The 25,510-nt window shown below is 45.0% G+C and overlaps 1 protein-coding gene and 1 long non-coding RNA gene across 2 annotated transcripts; one reads left to right on the forward strand and one right to left on the reverse strand.

Annotated features, from left to right (window-relative positions):
- Positions 1–22: 22 nt before the first annotated feature.
- On the forward strand, positions 23–10,304 carry LOC309354027. Its single transcript, XR_014162153.1, has 3 exons — positions 23–174; positions 904–1,179; positions 10,193–10,304. It is a non-coding gene; the product is annotated as an uncharacterized lncRNA (long non-coding RNA).
- On the reverse strand, positions 6,856–23,889 carry LOC309353963 (uncharacterized protein). Its single transcript, XM_081883621.1, has 15 exons — positions 23,357–23,889; positions 22,130–22,402; positions 20,534–20,648; positions 19,270–19,565; positions 19,060–19,181; positions 17,253–17,317; positions 13,940–13,997; positions 13,679–13,743; positions 12,225–12,448; positions 11,576–11,829; positions 10,188–10,313; positions 9,892–10,033; positions 9,742–9,777; positions 8,690–8,750; positions 6,856–7,502 (listed from the first exon to the last, which is right to left on the reverse strand). Exons 1-15 carry the CDS (start codon positions 23,691–23,693, stop codon positions 7,223–7,225), a joined length of 2,454 nt encoding a protein of 817 aa, XP_081739747.1. The 5' UTR covers positions 23,694–23,889; the 3' UTR covers positions 6,856–7,222.
- Between the last annotated feature and the right edge of the window lie 1,621 nt (positions 23,890–25,510).

The raw sequence follows: 25,510 nt of genomic DNA on the forward strand, positions 1-25,510 counted from the left end.
CATTCGAGCTCACCTGCTGCCCAGCCCTGCGCTGGAAGAACTTGGCCCAGAGGTTCCTCGAGGAAAGACACCGAAGCGCAATTCTCCGAAGGGAAGAGAATTCGCTCGCGCGCTCTCTCTTTGCGCAGGATCTGAAGCCGGGATGAGCGCCCGGGCGGTGGGACAGGAAAACGCGTGAGTGTGCGAGAAGAAACTACTCGTCCTTCGCGAATTTAAAGCGCACCCCCCCAAAAAAAGCAATACTGGGAGCTGTATTTTGTTAAGGGTGCTGGGACGCGTGTGCGAGGTAAACCATGGTTCCCAGGATTCTTCTTGGGGGTGGGCTTGAGATGCGTGTCGGCAGCTTCTAGCGCTTTTGTTGTGCCCTCCAGCGCTAGGTTTCTTTCCCCTTTGGGGGATGTTCTTACTAATTCCCGACCCATAAAGGGCTGGAGGAACTCCTTCACCGAGTCCCCTGGTAGGTTTTGTGACGCAACAAGTATTATTATTATTTTTTAACATACAGTGGTATCTCGGGTTAAGTACTTAATTTATTCCGGAGGTCCGTTCTTAACCAGAGATTGTTCTTAACCTGAAGCATCACTTTAGCTAATGGAGCCTCCTGCTGCTGCCGTGCCGCTGCTGCACGATTTCTGTTCTCATCCTGAAGCAAAGTTCTTAACCTGAAGCACTATTTCTGGGTTAGCAGAGTCTGTAACCTGAAGTGTATGTAACCTGAAGCGATGTAACCTGAGGTACCACTGTACAAGCATATCTCTGCATGTGATTGCAACAGGTAAAATCTTCTCTCTAAGCAGATTCAACAGCCACGCAGCTGCACATTCTGTGTTAGAATAGGTAATTGGCTCAGTTATTCCAGCGATTAATATTTCATTTCTGCACCCACATCCTGTCCCCTGGCAGGTCTCAGACAAGAATTCAAGACCTCTACATCCTCCCTGAAATGATGTGAGGAGGGGAGAGAGGAGTATTCTCAGCACCCTATAAAGCTGGAGGGAGTTTTGTAGGCCATGTGGCCTGAGGCAGAAAATCCAGCCCTACGGCATGTTCAGCAGGTGGCTGTCAAGACTCTGCCTGAAGCCCTCCAGTGAGGGAACTCCTCACCTCAGGACTTGGCTCCATGAAACCATAGGATAAATTCACAAAGTCTCCTGCAGACATTAATCGAAACAAGTCCAGGTATGTATTTTAGGGCACTGTTTTGTGAAGTATTCTCTGCATTTCCCCCATGCTTTTTGAAACTCTTGTCTGGTGTGATCTCTAATTGCCTCTGTTAATCTAGCCAGTCCAATATACTCTGAACAGTTTGTCTTGCCAGTCCTTTTTTTGTTGGCACAGTTTCTTTTTTCCAGTTTTTAGCAATTTGTGGATATTTAAGTTATAATTAGAAAAATCTTAATAATTATTCATAAAGGAAACATCTTATAAGAAGTAAATAAGGAGGCCAGATACAGGATAAAGGAAGTATTTTATTTGGTTGTTTGTATTGTTGTATGTTATGCTCATTGTATGTTATGTTCACGTTTAATGAGGGTGGATTTTTGTATTGGGGGTGGGAGGTTTATGTTACATTGTAAATAAAATTCCAATAAAAATTAAAAAGAAAAGAAAGAAACCATAGGATAAATCACCCGATAAAACTCTTCCTGCAGTTTCATGCAAATGCCAAGCTGCATAAGCGACCGGGTGATTTTCTGCAGGAACCCCACAAGCCCAAAGGTCATGTATGTATGAATTCATGCCAAACCTTTTTCCACCTTGCTGTCAACAAGGAAGAGATCACCGCCCTTCAGTGCATTATACTGCTTATAATGTTTAATCTTGCTTACAGTAACATGCCTGAAACTCTCATGCATCAGCAGACTTTATTATCTGGATTGGTAGGCATAAAACTAAAGTTCAACTCCTCTCCTCCCGATTTTTATGGCAAGGAAAAAAACCACGTATAAAATATAAACTGTTAACAGACACCAAAGAGAGGGGTGGATTTGGACTTCCGGATTGGAGAATTTACTATTAGGCTGCATGCTTAGGATGGATAAAAGACTGGGTTGTGCTAGACAAAACAGAGATTCTAGACTTGGAAAGATGGAACAACCGCTTTGGATGGCTTGCCTATTTAATTTATGATAAAGGGGCAGTAAATAGGGACGTCCTGAACCACATAGTCAGGAAGTCTCTATATAAAGTGTGGGCAAATTACCAATGGTTGTTAGAACCTAAGATACCATCGTGGGTATCCCCACTAGAAGTATTGGCGGTGGTAAATATGGAAAAGGGCTGGCCAACATATCAACAGTTACTAATAAAAGAGCACGGTGAGGTAAAAATAAGTCCCTATGAAGAGGTTAAGAACTATTGTAACAGCTGGCTACGATATCACCAGGTATTGCCAGTGGCGTAGCGTGGGTTGTCAGCACCCGTGGCAAGGCAAGTAATTTGCGCCCCCTAACCCCCAGATGTTGCGGCCGGTGCGAACGGACCCCCCTGCACCCCCACTGCAACGCGGAAGGCAACCCAGAGGAACAACAGCCTGCGAAAAACTTTCTAAATTTCTCGGTCTTGATGCCCGCCTAAACATCTACCTAAACTCTCTGGAATAACTGCTTATATTGTTGACTAGTTGTGGTGGGTGCGCTTCGCATGAAAACCGATTGGCAGTGCAATGCGATAGGTCGACTCGGGAGTAAATCCTTTTGCGCTCAGTGGCGCTTACTCCTGGGTGAGTTGCAGCCTTCTTTAGCACAATCACTCAGCAGCACATTCTAACTGGAAAGGTTCCCTTGAAAACCTTCCCCTTAAGAGTCTATGAGTCTGAACGCTCATGTACGTGCGTGGAAGATGGTGTCTTCGTCAGCCTAAAATTGCTTTTCACTGCTAGCCACACTTGGCACAATTCCAAAATTCATTCACAAGTTATGGAGCAAGCCTTGCTTGGAATGACCCCTCTCGCGCCAGTCTTTGCACACAGGAGGAGCGATAGATTCACTTTTAAGGCATAGTTTACCTTTTTTTTATTTAACTAAAAATGGGGGGAACCCTCCACACATCTTCCCAAAGACACAACCCCCACGACTTTTTAAGGTGCCACTTTTAACTCAAGCGTCCGCCCCCGTTTGCGAAGCACCTTGGAGACAGCAGCCGGCAAAAGGCAAGTCGCTCGCCTTGGTAGGTTTGTGACCGGCAGCGGCGAGGAGAAGCCACGCTGAGTTTGCTATTCTGGGTCCCTTTAGGGACTTCTCGGACTTTCGGGTGCGTTTCGCTCGGCTGGAAAGGCTCCACACGCACCTCCTTACACGGGGATTCCTTCCAACACACACACACACGTTGGATGGATTTCGGTAAGTAGGAGAGGATATATGGAACTGATATTATCCCCCCGATCTCACGTGAGGGAGGTTTAGACCTTGAGCCTGAGAAAGAATAACCTTTGTTGGTTACACACATACACAGGGTGCATGCCTTGCAGGAAGGAGGGGATGAAAAGGCAAGGAGATGGCTCTATTCTTTACACTCTCGCAAACACTTTGAAGGATCCGACTGTGATTTTTGACACTGGAGAAAGAGAGAGGAGGCGTGGGGGCTGGGGAGAGAGACTCCCCCTCCAAGCACAGAAATGTCCCCAGGTCCCCTCTTCTGGGCGGCGAGGGAAGACTCACACGTGGTGCTTCTTTTGCCAGCTGACACGTGTTCCAAGACGAAATCCCACCCCCGCCCCCACGACCAGAAAGAAGCGGAGCAAATCGCCCTTTTCTCGCCTGCTCCTCCTGTTTTTCCCTTCGCGGGTCGAGCTGGGCGAGGAAAAGTTTTGCAGGACTTTAAAAAGGAGGGGGGCGGAGAAAAGGGGGGAGACCTCCGTCCAGCAACACACAAACACAGCATCCTCTCCCCCGCCCCAGGAAACGAATAGCAACAGCAACAAAAATCCCCTCTGAGAGGGTTCCGCGAGACATGGGGCTCTGCTATAGCCTGCGCCCGAGGCTCTTGGCGACTCCGGAGGCGGCGAGCGCCCCCCCCAGATGTTGCGCCCGGTGCGGCCGGCCCCCCCCTGCATCCCCCACGCTACGCCACTGGGTATTGCATATCTTCAACCAAGATAAAAAAAAAATAGGATTTGAACAAAAAACATCAAAATTACAAAGTGAACTTCCGCAACCAAAGAGGAAAATAATATCGAAATTACCGTATACAGCTTGCTCTTTGAATGGGAACTGAAAGATGAGGTAATAAAAGAACCAATGATAAAATGGTCACAAGAGCTGGGCCAGACAATTCATTTAGACAGATGGGAAAGATTATGGAAAACTGATATAAATTTTACAGCGTGCTATTCGATTAAGGAAAATATAATGAAGATGTTTTACTGCTGATACCTCACCCCAGTGAAACGATCAAAAATGTATAAAAAACAATCAAATCTCTGCTGAAGATGCAAAACAGAGGTGGGGACAATGTATCATATGTGGTGGGGGTGCAAAGTGGTGAAACAATTCTGGATTATGATACATGAAGAGCTTAAAAATATATTTAGGAGTTCAATCTTTTAAAAACCAGAGGCGTTTTTGCTGGGTTTAGTATCAAGTGACATTCCAAAGGATAAAAGGAATGTATTCTTTTATGCAACGGTGGCAGCCAGAATTGTAGTGGCAAAAAACTGGAAAACTGATAAAATACCAGAATTATTAGAATGGAGAATCAAATTTCTTGAATTCGCGGAGATGGCAAAATTAACAACATCAGTTAGAGGCTACTCCAATAAAAAAATTAATAAAGAGTGGGAATGCATTAAGGAATACATGAAAAAAGTTGGTGCTGGAGCTTAAAAAATAATATGCAAAAGTTTAAAAGGTGCAAGGAGATAGGATTAAGGATGGAATAACAGATAATGTGAATAACGCAACAATAACAAAAATAATAGTAGCTCCACACGGGAGGAGGGAAGTGAAGGGATTAATTGAAACTGTTAAAGATTGGCATAGGATTTAAGAGATTTAAATTTCCATAAAGATTCTATAAGGAAAGCAGAAAGCAGCAAAAATATCAAGTAAAGGTATTGGAGAGGAGATCAGTGTACAGTGGACGCTCGGGTTGTGAACGTGATCCATGTGGGATGCACTTCCGCAACCGGCAGCATTCGCAACCCACGTCTGTGCACACTCGGGTTGCGATTCGGCGCTTCTGCGCATGTGCGACCAGTGAAACCCGGAAGTAACCTGTTCTGGTACTTCCGGGTTTCAGCGGTCTGCAACCTGAAAAAACACAACCTGAAGCGACTGTAACCCGAGGTATGACCGTAAATGGAAACATGAGGTTTTCTTACATATGATTTTATTTTGGAGTTGTCTGTTTATTTTGGAGTTGTTTGTTGTAAAGAATGTATATTATGTGGAGGGCATTAGCTGTAAAAAAGTAAAAGACTTGACCCCTGGACAAGCCCCCCCCCCATTTTTTAAGTCTATACATACACTGTAGTGCATATATGCGTATATGTGCGTGTGTGTGTGGGTGTGTGTGCATATGTGTATTGCTTTTATGTATAATTTCACAATTTTTAATTGACACCATTATTCCCTTTGTAAACTATTGTTGTTTTTTTATGCTTTTTCTGGTCTATGACCGTAATAAATTTATTCATTCATTCATATATTATGTGAATAAAATAGTAAAGGGGGGAAATAAAAAATAAAAATCAAACTAAAGTTCAAAGAACAGGTTCGTATCCTCTCATAAATTAGTACAGGGGAAGGCATGAGAAAGCAGGGGATGCGAACTAGAGAAATATATGGAGCTAAGGCTGGCAGGACAGCTTACTCTATGGTCTTAACCCCTTCATGCATTAATTAGTGCCAGGCATGTAAGGGGGTGTATAGGGTATTGGGGAAGGGTAGTATCTCTGGTGGACGACATATCACTCTCCTTCAGGGGGTAGTTTGCCCATCTTTTGTCCCTATCCTGCACTCTACTCTCATTTGTGGCTCCTTCAAGCATGGTCCTAAACTCCACTGCCTTGCGAGATATATTCCGGAGAAGAAAAGGCTAAGGAGTAAACACTACACAAATCCAGAGTGGAGTCCCTAAGATGGCTGGATGGCACTTTGTATGCCTCCTTCTGGCAACTCCTGTAGCCAAGCTGGTGCCAGACGTATTGCTCTGCTTTTCTTTGCACTGTCAGCATTTTCATTCTCTTCCATTGCTGGATGTGTGATTGTTACATCAAATGTCTATGTTTACATTCCATGCTTGGAAAGTGTGGGAAACGGAAGCCAATCCTATCTCTTCCGTTGTATTGTATTCTCTCTCTCTCTCTCATTCTCTCTCTCTCTCTCTCGGAGATGATGCGAGAGGGATCGCATGATCACACCGGGACTGAAGAATTACGATCATCCTGTGCTGCGTCCAGAAGTAAGACACCCGGAGAGGTTTCTCAGTTTGGGGACTGTGATATCGGGGTTCCGATATTGGTTATGGGCCCAGATCATCAGTGAGGCTGAGGGGTGTGTGTCTTGTCATCTGGGCAGCCCAGTACCTCCATGCACACTGACCAGGCTTGTGCCCTGGGAAGGTCACTTCAGTGCTGATAACACAGTGGTTTGACACCCAGAGATGCACTCCATTGTCTCTTGGGACAGACGGATGCCAACAACAACAATGCATGTCAGTTATATGAGGCTGATTTATCCCACAGATTTATCCTACCAAGACCCAGGAAGTGGCCTGCCAAATTCCTTAGCTCCTACCCTGAGCACCCCAGGGTTTATTTCAGTTACAGTCCAATAATAGCCTCATTAAAACAATGCCAAATTACTTTTTTATAATATTTTTTATTAGATAATAATTTCTATTAGTTCAAGTATATAAATAGGTACTGCTGCAGTGGGAAGGTAAATGGTGTTTCCGTGCACTCTGGCTTTCGCCACGGTCCTCCAGGCACCAGTAGCTGCCCACATGACCTGGAAAGCTGTCTGTGGACAAACGCTGGCTCCCTTGGCTTGAAAGCAAGATGAGCGCCACACCCCAAAGTCTCCTTTGACTGAACTTAACAGTCCATGGGTTCTTGACCTTTTACCTTACCGTGGTATAAAATTTTCCACCCCCACAGGTCCCATGAAGAGATGATTGGAATCAATCTCCCTCTACTCACAGGGTGGTGTGGGTCTGGGGCAGGTGACACTCCATTTGCCCTACCTCACAGCAAATTCCACAAGCTGGGACTCCTCCTTTATCACCTAGTGAGGCTGAGGAGCCTCTTTGCCTCATCCCTGCAGTTGATGGCATTGAGCACATCAGCCGTCACCTGCACAGCATAATCCTCCATGTAGAATCCCAGCAGGAGTCGGCTCAGTTCCATGGCATTCGCTTTCTCCAGTGGCCCTCGGGGGATGTTGTCAAAGCTCTCTGCAACAGGGAACTCATTGAGCTTGAACTTGAACCTGTTGAGATCATCCTCCCTCAGGTTCTCCAGGGTGGACTCCAAGTGGTCTCTGATGGTCTTCTTCATCACTCTGCATTGTTGCCCCCCAGAGGCAGGGAAAAGCAGGCAGAAAACAAGAGAAGCTCAGCAAAGGGACTTCAGACTATTTGGAGGTGCTGCTATAACTTCTGCAACTTAGATCAGCACAGAGGGAGCAGGAAGAGCTGTAGCCAGAGAGGGTTCTAAAGCTTGGAGAGCCATCTTCGATTGCTGAGCAGCAAAACACCTTAAAGAGCAACTCTCCTGCCTACTCTTTAAAGATTGCAAAGCAACAGCGCTAGCATGGGTGGAGCTTCCATGCAGAGTACAAGGCAACATGTCTAGCCCTCTCCACACTAGTGCAGGGAGTGGGGTGGGAGAGGCACCATGCACATCTGTTTCTGTGTGAGAATGTACTATTAACTCCCAACTTACACAGATTTCACTTATGTGTGTATGTGACCCCCAAGCCAAGGAGAGAAGTTACTAACCAACCTTTTGAAGACATCTGAAGGTAGTCTTGTATAGGGAAGTTTCTTAATATTTTATGTTTTGTTATGTTTTTATATATGCTAGAAGCCACTCAGAGTGAATGGGGAAACCCAGTCAAATGGGTGGGATATTATTATTATTATTATTATTATTATTATTATTATTATTATTATTATTATTGACACCCCTATTTTCATTGGATAAACACTGGAGGGTATGCAATTGCAGCTTTATGTGCTTGGCCTTGGTGGGATCCCACTGAGATCCCACTGAGCGCATGCAGAGCCCATGCAAGAGTTTTCCAGAACCCAGTAAGCAATGCAAAAAGCAAAAAAATGCTTTCTGTGACAGGAAAGCTCTGTGCAAAAAGAGTTTTTAAGCTCTCCACCTTGCTTACTTGGCTCTGGGAGAATCTCACACAGGCTCTGGTGGCTCTCGTGAGATCTCACACTGGCTCAAAGCAAACCAGCTGAAGTCTACAGAGATTGACTGAGAAGGAGGAACTAAGAGTAATTTGCACTAAGCTTTTTCAGTTAGCCTTAGGTAACATTCTGTAACTATTGTTTAAAGATATTGTAACCTCATTAAGGCAAATGTGAATAAGTCTTCAATAAACAGTAACATACCACCCCCCCACACACCAAAAAAATATCTGCTGCCCGCCAGACGCAGCTGCCTCATTATGCCTAATGGCAGGACGGGATCTTATTGGGGAAACGGAGTGTGAGAGAAAGGGTTAAGCCCTACCTGCTTTCCCCACCATGTCCTGAGTCAGTTCTTCTGGGTGATGCATTGGTCAGGCAAGAGTCTGGAAAGAAGAGAGAGTGTGGATACGTATGTACCAGGCAAGCAGGGACCTTTAAGAAGATGAAAGATCATGGTGGCAGATGAACCCAGGACTTCCAAATACCATCTAAATTGCTCTTCAGTCTTCCCCAGTCATGTTACCAAAAATAGGCACCAAGTATAGGGGGCTCTGGGGGCCCAGCCCCCACAGAAATAATTGTGGGTGCTTGGCACCTACAGTGTGGGCTCCGACACAACTTCCGGTACAAACTGGAAGTTGCGTCAGAGGTCTTGCAAGGCTTTGTACGTGATCTCCAAGACTCCGCAAAGCTTCGGAGATCACGTTCGAGGTCCTGCCAGGCCTTCTGATGTGACTTCCAGTTGATGTTGATATATCCTGGGGCTCAAGTTGGCGCCTCTGATCCCAAGTGTGTGACTGAAGGGGGTTGAAAACTAGCAAGTAAACAATGACTGGGAAAGAAAGTCAGAAATGTAGAAGCACTTCTAATGTGAAGAATTTGCAGAGGAAGTTTCGCAGGCATTGCAGTGACCAATCTATTCAGAAAAACCCTGCTCTTATGGGTGCTGTGAGTTGTAAGGAGACCCTTAATGATCGAGTTCACAAGATTCTCTATGATTACTGAGGTGATATAAAGTGGACTTTAAATGTATGGTGCACTGCTAGAAGCCTACTGTGGCTGACCACCCCACATGATGACCCCTAATCTGTCATGATCTCCAGAGATCCGATAATGTATAGGGAAGTTTTTAATGTATGATGTTTTACTGTATTTGATGTTTTAATTTGTTGGAAGCTGTTATTGTTATCTTCATGTGACACCAAAAAAAGTCCATAAAGCCAAGTCAACTCATCTCTATTTCAGAATGTTACAATTCCCGTTGCTGTACCATGTATATAGTACCATATCATCAGCCACTCTTGTGCTCCCATTGGGAGGAAGAGAAGGGATACAGGTTAAGCAAAAGGAAATAAGTCATTAAAACCTGCTGACCTTGTGTTGAATTCATATCATCTGAATTTAACTCCTCTGAAAGAGAACAGGAAAGAGACAGTCAGACAGGGAATGTCACTAGTGGTCCTTTTTCATCCTGCCTCCCAAGCCACAATCCAGATTGTGGTCCTTCACTGAAAAACTCCTCACCTCGTTTCACATGGGCCTTCCAAACAAGCTCGCTTGTGTGCTTCTCTATCAGACGGAAGTTGAACTTGTCTTGCATTTGCTCAGCAGACAGTTCTAGGTACTGCTGCAGCTTCTTTGCATCCAGGTATTGAAACTCCAGTTCCTGTGGGGAAGAATGAAACCTCTGTAGATGTGAATAGGGCTTAGTATACCACCCAGTTCTAAGAGAGTCAAATTAAAGGGTAGAGAAAGATCCTGGTATAGTTTCTCCCATTCTGGGTTCTCCCCCGGCAAAACCTTTCTTCTTTGTTTCTCACCTCAGGACAGACAGTGGCATCATTCGTCTCCACGAAGAAGCGAGAGCCAATCCTTAGAGGTCTCAGGGTCCCAGGGGGTTTCTCTATTCTGTGTGAAGGACAATTTACTTCATGTTCCTCAACTGCCTGTGACGGACAAACAATGTTACTTTTGAGACATACAAAGAGGGCACCAAACTGCTAAAAGCTGGATCCCTACCTCTGCTTTGGTATTCTCACAGCACATAAATATTGAGGCTATGAATATTGTGCATTTGGAAGTGAGAGGATGAAATAAAAATTGCCCAGTGTGAAAATATGTTTCAAAATCTTTACTATCAGAACTTGATCTAAAATAAACTTTCAACAATAATGTTACATTATAGTTGCATACTAATATCATGTGCTGATCCCAGCACAGGTAAAAATATCTTAGAAATATAAACATCTTCATTCAGAGCTGAAATCATAGCTCTACCTCTCCCATTCCAGCCTCCACTAGCCTGAGGCTACATTCTAGAGAGAGAATCATACATCCTTTCTCTTTGGTGCTTTCAGACACAGAGCTAATTCACACCACCAAAATGGAGACCTGTAACGGAATACCTCCTGATCTAAGTTAAACACCTCGTGACAGAGTGGTAGAGATACATTCTCACTAATCATTAACTGTTAGGCACTCTGCAGCTCAGTAGAAGTTTCCATAACATTTTGCGCTTTTAGTACTACACATACAGAGTTATTTTCCATTTCAATGTACAATTAAACAATTATACTTAACAATACAGCCACCTCTCCTGATGAGACAACCCAGGAAACCATAGAAGGCATTACACTTTGATCAAAACATAGGACAGTATTCTGAGGAGCAGTTGAAATTGAGAAGGCAACTTATCCCTCATGTGCCAACTTTGCAAACCAGAAGCAACATTTCCCTCATGAGTTCTTGGAGAAAGCTCCTAGAAAATACCAAACCAATTCCTAAACAAAGTAAGATGAATTTCTTCATTGCTAAATACGTTTATTTTGAAGGAATCTCCATTAACTTCAGAGAAGGCTGAGTGTACTTAGAAATAGTAGCATAAGGACAATTTGTTTTCACCATTCAGTGACAATGCTGTTGTCTATGGAACCAGGCATGGCATTCGCCCTCTGGAAAGGAGGTTGCCTAGCATTGGAAATGTCACTTTTAAACATCACTACTGGTGCAAACCAAAGTAACTCAGTGAAGGGCAACTACTAATCTCTCTAGGGGCATGTTGATGTTGACGAGCAGTTTGGTAAATTAGTTCATGAACCATGACACACTCTGATGCATAATTTTGCATAGCTACTCTGTCAGGCTTCCTATGTTCAGGCAAATGATCCAGGCTGTCTGGAATACCAATCAGTTGGAGAATCCTGATTACCTTTCTCACAGAAGAGTCATTGGGTAGGAGGTATAGGTGAAATGTTGGTGCCTTGAATCGAAGCATTTGATAGAGCAGTGCCACAGTGTGGACCTTAATCTTTCGCTTAAACCATGACTTTCTGAAAATGGCTCCACGGGGAGAGAAGGTAGGATTTTCCAACACAACATGATATGGTCCCACTCTGTCTGGCCTCTCCAGTACCATCCCTTCTTCAAGAAAGTGAGCAATATGGACTTGGGAACTGTCTTCACCTGAAAAGGAGCACAAAGGAATAATAAAGAAACCTGTCACAAGTGGGAAAGGGTGAACTTGAGTCTGGGTGACAAAACTCATCACCCTCCCTGTTAATGCAAGCATTTATTGTATTGTCGTCATCATCATCGTCATAATCTAAGGTTTTTCCCCCCGGTCTCCTTACAGGCAATGTCCTCTCAAGGCAGCTCACAAAGAAAATATAGAAATCATAGGAAATAAATAGCAGAGTTAAAATTGCAAAATTGAAACCAAGTACAACAGATAGGTAAGTGAGCACTATTGATCCATAGAACCAACACTGCTGGCCCCACAGCATTCCTGATCCATTATTCTTGCTAAGGATTCTACCTATTTTGGTCGTACTATTGGAAGCCTTTGTTTCCTAGCGTACCTTCAAGACACAGAAAATGAGGGAAGTGAACAGCTGACACAGCCTCCACTGGATCCACTTGAATGTTGAGCAGGGGGCCAGCAACATGCCATTCCTCGGTGGTCTGTCCTTCCAGGTGCTTAGGCCACGAATCAAAGTGGTAGGTTACGGTCACAGCTTCTTTCACCTCACATATGAGATCCGTATCTAAACAATAGAAGGAGCCAGCCTTTGTGAAGCGCACTCTGAATGGCACAAAGGGAAAGATGAAAGGGGAAGTAGGTTGAACATGGATAAAGAGAATTTCTATTGTTCTAATTTACCATACCTTCCCATCTATTAGATGCCCCTGTGTATAAGGGACCCCCCATTTTGGGGGACTCAGTTTTGAGAAAATGAGGGGAGATGGCCCAAAGTTGTTGAGTCTCTCCCCCCCCCCATGCAGCTGTGGGCAGGAAACACTCCCTAGATCATTTCCTGTGCGCAGGTACCAAGTGTTTCCCTCATGCAGCATCACTAGGGGAAGTTGTGCTCCAGCCAGTCAGCGCCCCCAGATCGCTCCCTGCTTGCTGTGGCATTGGGAGAAGCTGCACGCCACCAGCCAGCGCCCCCAGATCTCTCCCTGCTCGCTGTGGCATTGGGAGAAGCTGCACGCCACCAGCCAGCGCCCCCAGATCGCTCCCTGCTTGCTGTGGCATTGGGAGAAGCTGCACGCCACCAGCCAGCGCCCCCAGATCGCTCCCTGCTTGCTGTGGCATTGGAAGAAGCTGCACGCCACCAGCCAGCGCCCCCAGATCGCTCCCTGCTTGCTGTGGCATTGGGAGAAGCTGCACGCCACCAGCCAGTGCCCCCAGATCGCTCCCCATGCACAGCAGCATCTCCCCCCATGCCACTATCCGTGTATTGGGTGACCCCAGTTTTTTGACATATTTTTGTTCAAAAAACCTCATCCAGTACATAGAAAAATATGGTTTTTTTTGCAGGAGATGCTTCATATACTGAATTAGAAGTTGAAACTTTTAGGGAAGGAAACCTCCTGGGCAAGCATCATTCTACACACTCAGCATTATTCCATGGAGAAGCAGGTTTGCTGTGAGGCTGCCCTGTGAGTAAAAAAACTAGGTGGACTTGATAACTCTCATGGTCCCTTGCAACTCTACAATTCTATAGTTATAGTCTATGATGCTACCCATATCTTCAAAGTGGATAAACAACTGGATATGTGCAACAGAATTGCTCCAGAGTAATGTTTTTTCCCCAACTGTGTTCCAAGAAACCTAGAAGCTCCTCATTGAAGATATCAGTGAGAACTTGCCCATCATGACTGATCTTTCATTGCAATGTGCAGGTCTCTAGTGTAATTGGATACATTTTAGAAAACACCACCATGTGTGATGACTATGAGATCAACATATACCAAATGTGTTCCATGGTCTCTGAATCCCAAAAGGAAACAGTTCAAAAAGATCACTCACCTGTATTTTTCATGGCCCTTTTCTGAGTCCCAAAACACCTCTGGTCTCATTTTTTCTGGAAGATCCTGTAACACAGCAATCGTTAATATGGCTGCCAGACCTTTTGTCCTATCTGAAAACAGAGCATTTTTGTCTAAGACTCCTGCAGCCACACCAAGGAGCACTGCTTAAAGCCAAACCCACAACTACACAAAAGGCTGATGTTCTCATTAGGTCAACTGGGGTGCAGAGATAGAGGCATGCAGTACTGACCTTTCTCACCTCACATATGAGATCTGTCTCACAGCAACAGAAGAAGCCAGCCTCAGTGGAGCCCACTCTGAATGGCAAAAAGGAAAGATGAAAAGGGAATCAGGTAGAACATAAATCGGGATAACTTCCTCCACTGGTCTAATTGATATTTTGGCAGGAGATGCTTCACATGCTGATTAAAGGAGGTAAAAAATTGATAGAAGGATATCTCCTGGTGAAGCACAACTGAAGCGCAACTGCTATGAGGCCACCCAATACATAAAAAAGGTGTTTTTTTCTTATACTGAGCTGTTTTTAAAATGGTGTCTTAAAACAGAGCAAAGCAAGCTGGTGAAAGAAACTACTAATCTTCTGTTTACCTGTGTGTTGATGATACTAGAATGCCAGGGAAATTTATCATACTCAGTAACCATGGTAAGACTTCTGTAACCCATGTACCCATTTAGCTCTAACCACTGGACCAAAAAGCAAACTGTTTTAAAGTAATGGGGAGGAGCCAGTTCTAATAAGGGAAACAGCCACTATCACATCTAGCTTGGGCCGTGGTAGGTGTAACAGCTCGTTGCATGTTATTTAAATAGGAAAGTTCTGGTGAAAAGCCCGAAATATATATGTACATACATTGATTGATTGATTTTTTTTTTTACCCAGGCTTTACCATTAGCTCCCAGGGTAGGTTATGTGGGATGTAACATAAGCAGTCAAGTACAACACTTCCTGTTTGACCAGAGTGGACATGCGGGGGGGGGGGTGTTACTCCAGCCAGGAGGACTTCCTGTCAAACCTGGTCTGGAGCTTCCTCCCCCTGCATGTGACCAGGTAAATGGGTATGACCCTGGGAGACCCCATAAAAGGGCTAGTCATGCAGCCATCTCCCCCCCTTCTTTTTGTTCTTCTTCTTTTGATGCTGATACTGATGTATTTTGCTGTCTGCTGGCTCTCAGCCAGCAGCACAAGGGGCTCATTCCAATATGGGATGAACTCAAATTCTGTTCTGTAACTACAAGCTTAAGCCTGCCTTCAGGGATCCAACTGTGAACTGGAAATTATGATAAGTATAGAGTACATAAGATCTTTACAAACCACATAGTAAGAAATTCCCTGTTTAGAGTTTGGGGAAAATATAAAAGACTCTATATTGGATATCGCCAGTCAAAGCAAACATGGTAAAAAAGAACACGAAAGGAGACTGGATAACATATAATTCTTTATTGTTAGAAGAGGACAGCCAAATTAAATTTAGAAAATATGAGGAGATAAAAGACCAGCTTTCTGGTTGGTTGGCATACCATCAAATATACAAAATATTTAAACAAGATAAAAAGACTTGATTTGATAATCAGCCCTCTAAACAGAATTAATAAATAATAAAATCAGAGTAATTTCGAGAATATATCGACTCCTCCTGGAATGGAAGGTTAAGGAGGTGATGGTTAAGGCAACAATGATTAGATAGGCACAGGACACTGGACGTCCAATAATGATGGCCAAATGGGAAGAGCTTTGGAGAACAAATATGAAATTTACAGCGTGTTATAACATCAAAAAAAATATGTTAAAGATGCAGCACAGGTGGTACCTCACCCCCTCAAGACTATCGAAGATGTATAAAAATTTAACGAATACTTGTTGGAGGTATGGTGGGAGTAATGGCGACATGTATCATACGTGGTGGACATGTAGGAAGATCAAAGTATTCTGGGGCTTAATTTATGAGGAGTTGAAAAAAATGTTTGGAATAACTTTTTTAAAAAGACCAGAGGCATTTCTGTTAAGCCTTGTTGGCAGGGACATCCCGATGACCTTTAGGAAGGTATTCTTATATACAACAGTCGCAGCTCGGACTTTGGTGGCAAAGGGGTGGAAGGAACAAGAAGCCCTGACAATAACGGACTGGCATTACAAGCTACAAGAATTTGCTGAAATGGCACAGTTAACAAATACCCTGAGAGGCAATTCAAAACAAAAAATTATGTAAAAGTGGGATAGGTATAAAACATGTTAAAAAATACAGTAATGCTTCGCTATCTATGCTAGCATTTGATTGACGTTGGAGCGAGAATGAGTTGAGAAATAAGACTAAAAGCACATATTGATGTATTTATGTAGGAATGTATTAGATAAGATGTAAAGAAATATACAATAATAAGAGTACATTCATTTGTAAAAAAGGAATATACAACAGAATAGACAGGAAGTCTAGTGTGTTCGTATGTATATGATCTTTTGGGGGGGATTGTTTTTGTTTTTTCTCTTTGTTCTTTCTTTCTTTCTTTTTGTTTTATTTTCTTTCTAGGTATATAAAATTTGTATATAATTTTTGTATACATGTTGGAAATTATATTATAGTAAGTCCTGTAATGTAATATGTCAACATTTACCGATGTAATATAAGAATGTTAAATAAAATGCAAATTCAAAAAAGAAGAAGAAAAGAAAAACAAGCAGGTCAGTTCTGTACCTGCCTTGGTCCCAGTTGTCTTTTGTCCTCAGAGGGCCCCTGGTCTGGATCCTCTCACATAGAATGAGATGGGCAAGTTGCACTTGAGAACATCTGACCATGAAATATCAAAGAATGCAGAAAGCTACTCAAGACTAACAAGAGAACTGTGCACACCTATACTCTGGCTTAGAGATGTGGAAACACAACTCCAATACCTCAAGTGAAAAAAATGGCATGAGTGGTTCTTTTTCTAGTAGGAAAGAACAAAAAAATAGATTTTAGGGGAGTGGCAAGAAAGCTTATGAAATGGCAGGGAGGGAGGGAGGTAAGGAGACAACTCCCTTCCTTCAAGAAGCTCCTTGGGTCAGTCACTGCGTCATAGCCTTAAGTACCTCATAGGGTTCTTGTGAGGGTAAAATGCAGAGAGGAAAACCATGCATGTCACCTTGAACTCCTTGGGAGAAAGGTGGAATATGACTTAAATCAAATCAATAAAAATATATTTAAGGAGGAGAAACAACAATTCCTCAAAAAATCCAGAGTTCCATATTTTTCACCCTCCTGGAAATGATAAGCAACAGCAATGCTCCAAGGTAATGGTTTTCCAGCTGTGTTTGAGGGACCCAGGAGTTCCTCAGTGAAGAGATCAGGATTGGTGGGTAAGCTTCCTTGAGACAGAATTTGCCCACCATGGCCAACTGTTCATTGCAACGTGCAAAACATACTGTAGATGTACTCTGTGTATGTTTTAGGGAGCACCACCATATCTGATGACTGTGAGACCCACTGAAACCAGATGTGTTCTGTGGAACAATTAAATGTAAAAACTGTACCCTGAATGGAAAAGGTTTTTAAATGTCTGATGGAGAGATCACTCACCTGTGTGCTTCGTTGCCCCTTTCTGAGTCCGAAACCACCTCTGGTTTCATTTTTTCTGGAAGAGCCTATAATGAAACTGTAATCATTTATGTGGATGCCAGAATGTGGATCCCATCTGAAAAGGCGGCATTCTTGTCTGTTTCTAACACCCCTGTGACCACACCAAGGAGCACCACTTGAGGCCAAAGCCACAACTACACACTGCTACAGCTTCTTCTTCACCTGCTGTGCTCTGTATTCATTTTGGCCACAGTAGACTAACCTAGACTGATTCCTGAAGTACAGTGTGTTAGTAAAGTGATGATATTAGCATTATTTTTAAAATGTATGTTTAATACAACATTCTTCCTTCTCATTGTAAGATCTCATTACACTGAAACACATTCAATAATATTCATCATCCAGATAAGTAGGGATAACAGCAAAGCAGTATCCTATAATAATTTAGAAAATATGCATGTAACCAGGAGTCAAGATGCACTCAGAGAATTATCTTATGGAGACAGGTGTTCACACACTGCCATCTGAAGATCCCTAACATGAGTTGAATGTGTGTTAATAAAAAATGTCTAAAGCACTGAAAAACATGGGAGTTTAACAGATGGATGACCACATCAAATGGGCCCTTCTAAACCAGATGTGACTCAAGAGGATTCCACACTAAACTGGAATCACAGCATTACAATTGTGCAAACGTGCAATGATCTTATTAGATAGAAAGAGTTTAAGCACTGGAAAATATGGGAGGATTTGAAATCTGACATCAACTGGCCCATAAAATAAGAACAAGGCAAGACGATTCCTGACTAAATGCAGTGGCGTAGCGTGGGGGGTGCAGGGGAGGCCGGCCACACCGGGCGCAACATCTGGGGGTTAGGGTTAGGGAGCGCAAATCCACGGGTTAGGGGGCGCAAATCCATGGGTTAGGGGGTGCAAATTACTTGCCTTGCCCCGGGTGCTGACAACCCACGCTACGCCACTGACTAAATGGAAACAGTGTGACACTCACCATGAGTTATTAGCACAAGGAGCTGTGGGATATAACATAAGCAGTCAAATACAACATTTCCTGTTTGCCTAGGGTGGACATGCAGGGGAATGTTGGTCCAGCCAGTTGAACTTCCTGTTACACCTGGTCTGGAACATCCTTCCTTTGATTGTGACCAGGTAGGTGGGTGTGACCCTTCCAGATCTAACAAAATGTCCAGTCACGCAGCCACCTTCCCTCTTTTGATGCCTTTTCTTCTCTTGGACTGCACTTTTGGCTCTCAGCAGCAGCATGTGGGATGAGTTCTCATATGGGATGAACTCAAACTCTCTTCTGTAACTCTAAGCTAAAGCCTGCCTTCAGGGATCCAACTGTGAACTGAATGTGAGTAAACTTCTTATTACTTTTAAAAGAAGACTGTTGTGTCTTTATTCTTTTAGGAGGGAATCAAAGGGGTCTTGCCATGAATAACAGAACTTAAGAGATTCTAACGAATCTGCAACTAGCTTCCTGCTGTGTAAAGAGGGGAATGCACTCTGCTGTATGAATAAACTCACTAGTGTGAGTTAGGAAGGTTCATATTAAATCAATATATCCTCTCCTGCTACCCACAACATCCCCACAGGAACCACCTGGCTAGATGCAGCCTTATTTCCTGCTACCAGCCATTAGCAAATATGTAAATAATTACCAAGGATGGGATAAATGCTATCCTTAGGGAACTAGAAATTTAAATTCAGTGGCTTCATGTTAAAAATATCAATGTGTACCTTATTCCTGTGGGTGAAAAATGCACATCAATAGAGGTCAGCCTCTTACCTCCCTGAGACGCCGGCCACACAGGACACTTTCCCCAGAACCTGCTGGGTTCTCCAGCTTCCTGCTTTCTTCCCGCTGTGGCTGTATTTGGCCAGCTGCCTTGAGTGGAGTTTGATCCAAACCTGTAAAAGGAAGACAATTATTTGCCTGACATGACTGTTGCAAGGAGGAGGTAAGCTGAACTGCCCTTGAAGTTTAAGTCAAACTCACCATGCCTTGCACACAGCAAAATCAGAACTGTACCTGGACGTACAATTTCTATGCATTCCAGGAACCTGCAACAAGCTTGCTCCCCTCTTTCCTGGATTATACCCAGCAATTTTTTACTTTTCCTCTTTAAAATTTTCCACATTTTGAAAATGTCTCTGTATTCTTTCAGAGTGATGACATAGCAAAAGCATAGCACGTCTAAAAAAAGTTCAATATCCGCTTCAAGAATTTCCATTAATTGTTTTCTTCCCTTGCAGATCATCTCATCACTAGAGATTGTGGATCTTTCCAATGACCTGTGGCAGAAACATTAATTTTATTTAGGCAACAGAAGGTGGGGAGAGGAGAATTAGAACGTAGTTAGGATGCAGACTGCTCCCTTACCATAAATGCCAGTAAGGGTCCTTTGGCCAACCCCCCAATAATTTTCTTCTGGGGGCATAGCCCCCCAATATTTTCTCCCCACCACTGCCCACCCACATGCCTTCCTGTCTCCCTCCCTTGGTTTGCTGTCTACCCCCAGCCAGGCATCCCTCTCTGTTTCTGTTTCACTCTCAGGTATACTGGGCCAAGGCCACCTAGGGCTTTAAAGGTCAGCACCAACACTTTGAATTGTGCTCGGAAACATACTGGGAGCCAATGTAGGTCTTTCAGGACTCGTGGTCTCAGTGACCACTCCCAGTCACCAGTCTAGCTGCCACATTCTGGATTAATTGTTGTTTCCGGGTCACCTTCAAAGGTAGCCCCATATAGAGTGCATTGCAGTAGTCCAAGCAGGAGATAACCAGGTATGCATTACTCAGTGAGACAGTCTGCGGATAGGTAGGGTCTCATCCTGCATACCAGATGGAGCTGGTAGACAGCTGCCCTAGACACAGAATTGACCTGCGCTTCCATGGACAGCTTTGAGTCCAATATGACCTCCATGCTTCCTTCAGGGGCACAGTTACCCCATTCAGGACCAGATAGTCGTCCAAACCAGCCTGCCCCCTGTCTCCCCAAAACAGTACTTCTGTCTTGTCAGGATTCAACCTCAATCTGTTAGCTGCCATCCATCCTCCAACCACCTCCAGACACTTGTTAAATTAGTGCTAAAGCGTTTTTGTTTTAAGAAAGGAGAGCTTGCAAACTGACTTGTATTGTTTTAAGAGCAATAGATTTTACATTTGCTTTGGATTGGAAGGGTTAGTTGAGAGGGGGGAAACATTGCTAAAGCTGTAGCTAAAATTGTGGCTTCAGTCAATTATATAAGTACAGAAATTACCCTTTGGTGGCTTTTTCTGATGGAACCAATTCCTCCAGAGCTTGATTAATTTTTGACGACAAGAATTCAGCTGACCGGTGCCTTGAAATATGCATTTCGCAAAGTCGCTCTGCTGCTAGATATTGAGAAAGTGAGTGCACATCAGAAGTGTTACTGAGTCAAACCCTTGGCCTATTAGAATTGGAGAAGAAGTCAAGATGAAGCTGAACTGTCTCTTCCCAGTTTCACCTGGGCTAGCATTTAGCATGGGAGTTCTTATCAGGAAAGAGATGGCCATGAAAAGGCCTCCTAGGAGCAACTGCAAACTCATGGGAACCATAGTTTGTAGTGGAATGAGTTTTTTGCTCTATGGTTTAACCCACAGCACCACCCGCGTCCCGGAAACCAGGTTAGGGACCAATAATTTATTTAGATCAATTACCAATTTACCAATGGTTGTATGATGAGACAATATCTCCTGATTGACAGGAGCCCAGCACAGCTGAACTTTGTTTAGTCTTACAGACCTTGAGATCTAAAGGCTCCCCGCTTTGACATGTACCAGGCTTTTGAGCTGTAAATTACTTAATTGAGCTGTAAATTACTTAATTAGATTCAGAAAATGTTTAGGCATATGTGTACCCCTGCACCCCCCCAAAAAAGCACTGCAAGTAGCCCATAGTTGCAGGGTGAAGGTCAGGTGCACTAAAGCTCAGAGTGAGCTCAGGCTTGCAAGAGAGATTAAAAATAATTTTAAAAGGTTTCTCAGGCTATGTTTGAAGCAAGAGGAAGAACAAACAAGTGATAGGTCTCTGCGTGGAGAAGACAGATATGCTATTGAGTGACAGAAAGAAGGTGTAACTGCTCGACACCTCCTTTGCCTCTGTCTTCTCCCAAAAGAAAAGCAATGCTCAACTTGCAACAATAACATAATAAATTTTGTAAGGAGGGAGCTGCAGCCCAAGATAGGAAAAGAGGTGGTCAGGGAACACCTAGCTACTTAAAATGAATTCAAATCACCAGGGCTGATGAGCTGCACCCAAGTGTACTAAAGGAGTTTACAGAAGTAATCTCAGAGCCTCTGACTATAATCGTTGAGAATTCTTGGAGAACAGGTGTATGTTTAGCTTGGAAAAGAGGAGACTGAGAGGAGATATGATAGCCATCTTCAAATATCTAATGAGCTATCACATGGAGAAGGGAGCATGCTTGTTTTCTCCTGCTCTTGAGGGTAGGACACGAACCAATGGCTTCAAGTTACAAGAAAGGAGATTATGACTAAATACCAGGAAGAACTTTCTGACAGACGTTATGGTCTCTCCTTCCATGGAGGTTTATCAGCAGAGGTTCTAACGAATAATCAACTTGCTTCCTATAAGTTGAAAAGGGTATGTGCTCTGCTATTTATCACTAGCTTGAGGAGGGACAATATCAAAACAATATATCATCTCCAACCTTCCTTAACATTCCCACAATGTCAAGAAGACATACTCAGATTGGCACAGATTTCACACACACACACACACACACACACACACACACAGCCCTGTTCAAGAAGCCTCCTCTCCACCCAGTCCCATCAGACTCAACCAACGTTCTCCCTTCCAAGTTCCTTACCTTTCCTGGTGAAACTCGGAGGACATTCTGGCAGGGGCTCACGGTCAAAGGCTTTCAGCACCTCTGAAGCCACTTCCACAGCATAGTCCTCATCACAGTATGCAAGAAGCAGTTCTGTGAGCTCCCAAGCATTTGCTTTCTTCAGCAGTTTCCTGGGGATTCTGACATAGCCTTCCTTGACGGGGAACATGCTGAGATCCTTCTTGAACTTCTTCAGATCTGACTCCTTCAAGGTATTCAGTGCGGCCAGCAGCCATAAATGTGTAATCTGCACTGTGGTGATTATTGATGTTAGTAGAAATATTGAACAGAAAAATCCAGCATTCCTACATCCCCCTTCTCTTCCTGTTGGAGCACTTTCAGACTGGACTAAGTAGGGAAGGGCTGTGGATTTGTAGTAGATCACATGCATGCAAAGGATCCCAGGCCCAATGTGCCCTAAGGCAGCTTCCCATCCTTCTAGCCTCTCAGGTGATTGAAGGAGCTCAGCCTGGCCCAGAAGAGAGAAACTGATCTAGGAGGGTTTGAAGACTCCCTTGACTTACAGGCCTCTTCTCAACTATTTGCAGGCTTCTACATTTTCCCCCCACCCTGTTTCTGCTGTTCCTTCTTCCCAGGTGGAGAGGGGATGCCGTGAAGTGTTTGGCCTCAGGTGCTAACATGTCCTGGGCCAGGCCTGGTTTAGATGGAGGGCAGAGGGAAGACGCCACCTCACTTTACACAGGGAAGATTTATATCCATCATTCGGCTGATTTCACCCTGCCCCTTTGGCTCTTTTCCCCCGCTCTGGAGGGTAGGACTCCAAGCTGGAAAAAAAAAAGGAGAGATTCCGACTAAACATTCGGAAAAACCTTCTGACAGTAAGAGCCGTTCAGCAGTGGAACAGACTCCCACGAGAGGTGGTGGACTCTCCTTCCTTGGAGGTTTTTAAGCAGAGGTTGGATGGCTATCTATCTGTCATGGATGCTTTAGCTGAAATCCCTAAATTGCAGGGGGTTGGACTACCGTAAATGCCGCTTGGGGTCCCTTCCAACTCTAAGATTCTATGATTCTATGATTCTTTGGTACGTTGCCCAGGACGATATGCGACTCTCCTGTTGAAAAGGTTTCCCCACCCAAGGACGAAGGCAACCATGGGAAGGAGCTGAGCTCTCGGTACTGAGAAAACCCGCGAGGTGTCAGCACCATCAGTCGGATCGAGCCCCTGCCCCGCTCCCAGTCCCTTACTTAGGCAGGTGATAACCGAGGGATCTTCCACCAGCGGCTTGTAGTCAATTTCCTGCAGCACCAGGGCCGTCACCTCCACAGCATAAGTCTCACCGTAGAAGCCAATCAGCAGCTTTCCGAGCTGCACAGCATCGGCTTCCTGGAGCAACTCCTCGCGGATTCTTCCGACGCCCTCCTTGAATGGGAATCTGAGCAGTTCGCCCTTGAATTTCTCAATGTCCCCCTCCCTCAACTGCAGCAAGGTGTCCTGAAGGAGAAAAGCGGCGGATTGCATATCCCGCATGAGGGCACGCGACGGATTTGTGGAAAAGAAGAACTTCGTCCCCATTGCGCTCATTCTCCGCCAGCCACAGCCCAGCCAAAGCCTCGGCCAGAGAAAAACTCAGAAGATCTGGAGACTGTGCCAAGGCAGAGAGGCAGGTGGGCCCGATCCCCGGGCCAACTCGCCGGGAAAGAGAGATGCCTGGCGGGTGGGCAGCAGGAAACCCGCTCCGAGAGCCCCGTCTCTTGCCCTGCGCGTCGCCTTCTTTTCCCTTTGGAGATCCTTCCCTCCGGCAGCAGCAGGAGACTGGAGGGCGGAGAGGGCGGAAGGGGCGTCTTTCCAGCAGCTCACCTTTCGGGCTCCCCTGCCCAGCCCTGCGTTGGAAGAACTTGGCTGAGCGGTTCTCGGGGAAAGACCTCCGACGGCAGCCCTCGCAAGATTTGCAGGGGCGCTTTGGCTGCAAGACGGGGGTGAAGAGAATCCGCTCTTGCTCTCCCTTTGGGCGGGATCTGAAGCCGGGAGGAGCACCCCACCCACAGAAAAGGAATCTGTGATTTTGTTCAGGGTGCTGGGACTTGTAGATCTCTCAGAGGTGAACTATGGTTCCCAGGATTCTTCCTGGGCGTGGGCTTGAAATGCGTGCCTTATGGCACTTGGGCTGCGCTCTCGGAGGCTAGTTTCTAAGGGCGCAGCTGAGGAGACTGGCACAGAAAAACCCACCGGAACATTTTCCACACAAACACACACACACGAGATGGCGTGGCAATCGAGCGCACTGGAATATAACAAACCTAGGCAGTGAATGCTTTTATTTTTTAACTGCATGAGGCATAATCCTGCCACAGAAACTTTCATTTACTTACAGTTTGGCAGCCAAGATATTAAACCTGGAGGGTGGGGGTCAGGATAAAAAGCTCCAGTTCATCTTGTTTGTTTCCCATGCTCTGTGCATTATGGAGAGACAACTGAAACCATGAGTTGTTCTCTGCACTGCTTCCTTCCTGCAGTTTCTTGCCCTTTAGCAGGTTTCTAGAGCATCACCTCAGTTTCCTGTGACTAAACTAATATCTTTAGTCAGGAGATACTTCAGCTGAGATTCCTGCATTGCAGGGGGTTGGACTAGATGACCCTTGACGTCTCTTCCAACTCTAAGATTCTATGATTCTAACCATATTCACTCACCCAATGCTGGAGATTTTGCATACAAAAAGGTTGCAACAGGTAACCGGCCCACTTATCCCAGTAATTAATATCCAGATTCTGCACTCCAGAAGATCTGGAGACTGTGCCAAGGCAGAGAGGCAGGTGGGCCCGATCCCCGGGCCAACTCGCCGGGAAAGAGAGAGGCCTGGCCGGTGGGCAGCAGGAAACCCGCTCCGAGAGCCCGTCTCTTGCCCTGCGCGTCGCCTTCTTTTCCCTTTGGCGAGGAAACTCTTGGAGATCCTTCCCTCCGGCAGCAGCAGGAGACTGGAGGGCGGGGAGGGCGGAAGGGGCGTCTTTCCAGCAGCTCACCTTTCGGGCTCCCCAGCCACGCCCCGCGTTGGAAGAACTTGGCTGAGCGGTTCTGGGGGAAGACCTCCGAAGGCAGCCCTCGCAAGATTTGCAGGGGCGCTTTGGCTGCAAGACGGGGTGAAGAGAGCTCGCTCTTGCTCTCCCTTTGCTTAGGATCTGAAGCCGGGAGGAGCACCCCACCAACAGAAAAGGAACCTGTGATTTTGTTCAGGGTGCTGGGACTTGTAGATCTCTCAGAGGTGAACTGCGAAGCCCAGGATTCTTCCTGGGCGTGGGCTTGAAATGCGTGCCTTATGGCACTCGGGCTGCGCTCTCGGAGGCTAGTTTCTTTTGCGGAGGACACAGCGCTCCCCTCCAAGAAATGCAAAACACCCACCCCG

Source organism: Podarcis melisellensis (genome assembly GCF_964234715.1).
Source record: "Podarcis melisellensis genome assembly, chromosome: 13".
In the NCBI taxonomy this organism is placed as follows: domain Eukaryota; kingdom Metazoa; phylum Chordata; class Lepidosauria; order Squamata; family Lacertidae; genus Podarcis; species Podarcis melisellensis.

Bases quoted from the DNA above. Each gene is read 5' to 3' on its own strand.
- LOC309353963 (XM_081883621.1), bottom strand. From the start codon at position 23,693: ATGAGCGCAATGGGGACGAAGTTCTTCTTTTCCACAAATCCGTCGCGT. The intron at 9,778-9,891 runs GTGAGGAGTTTT...GTTCTCTTTCAG, and splicing joins GAAGGCCCATGTGAAACGAG to AGGAGTTAAATTCAGATGAT. The intron at 8,751-9,741 runs GTCAGCAGGTTT...TCTTCTTTCCAG, and splicing joins TGATATGAATTCAACACAAG to ACTCTTGCCTGACCAATGCA.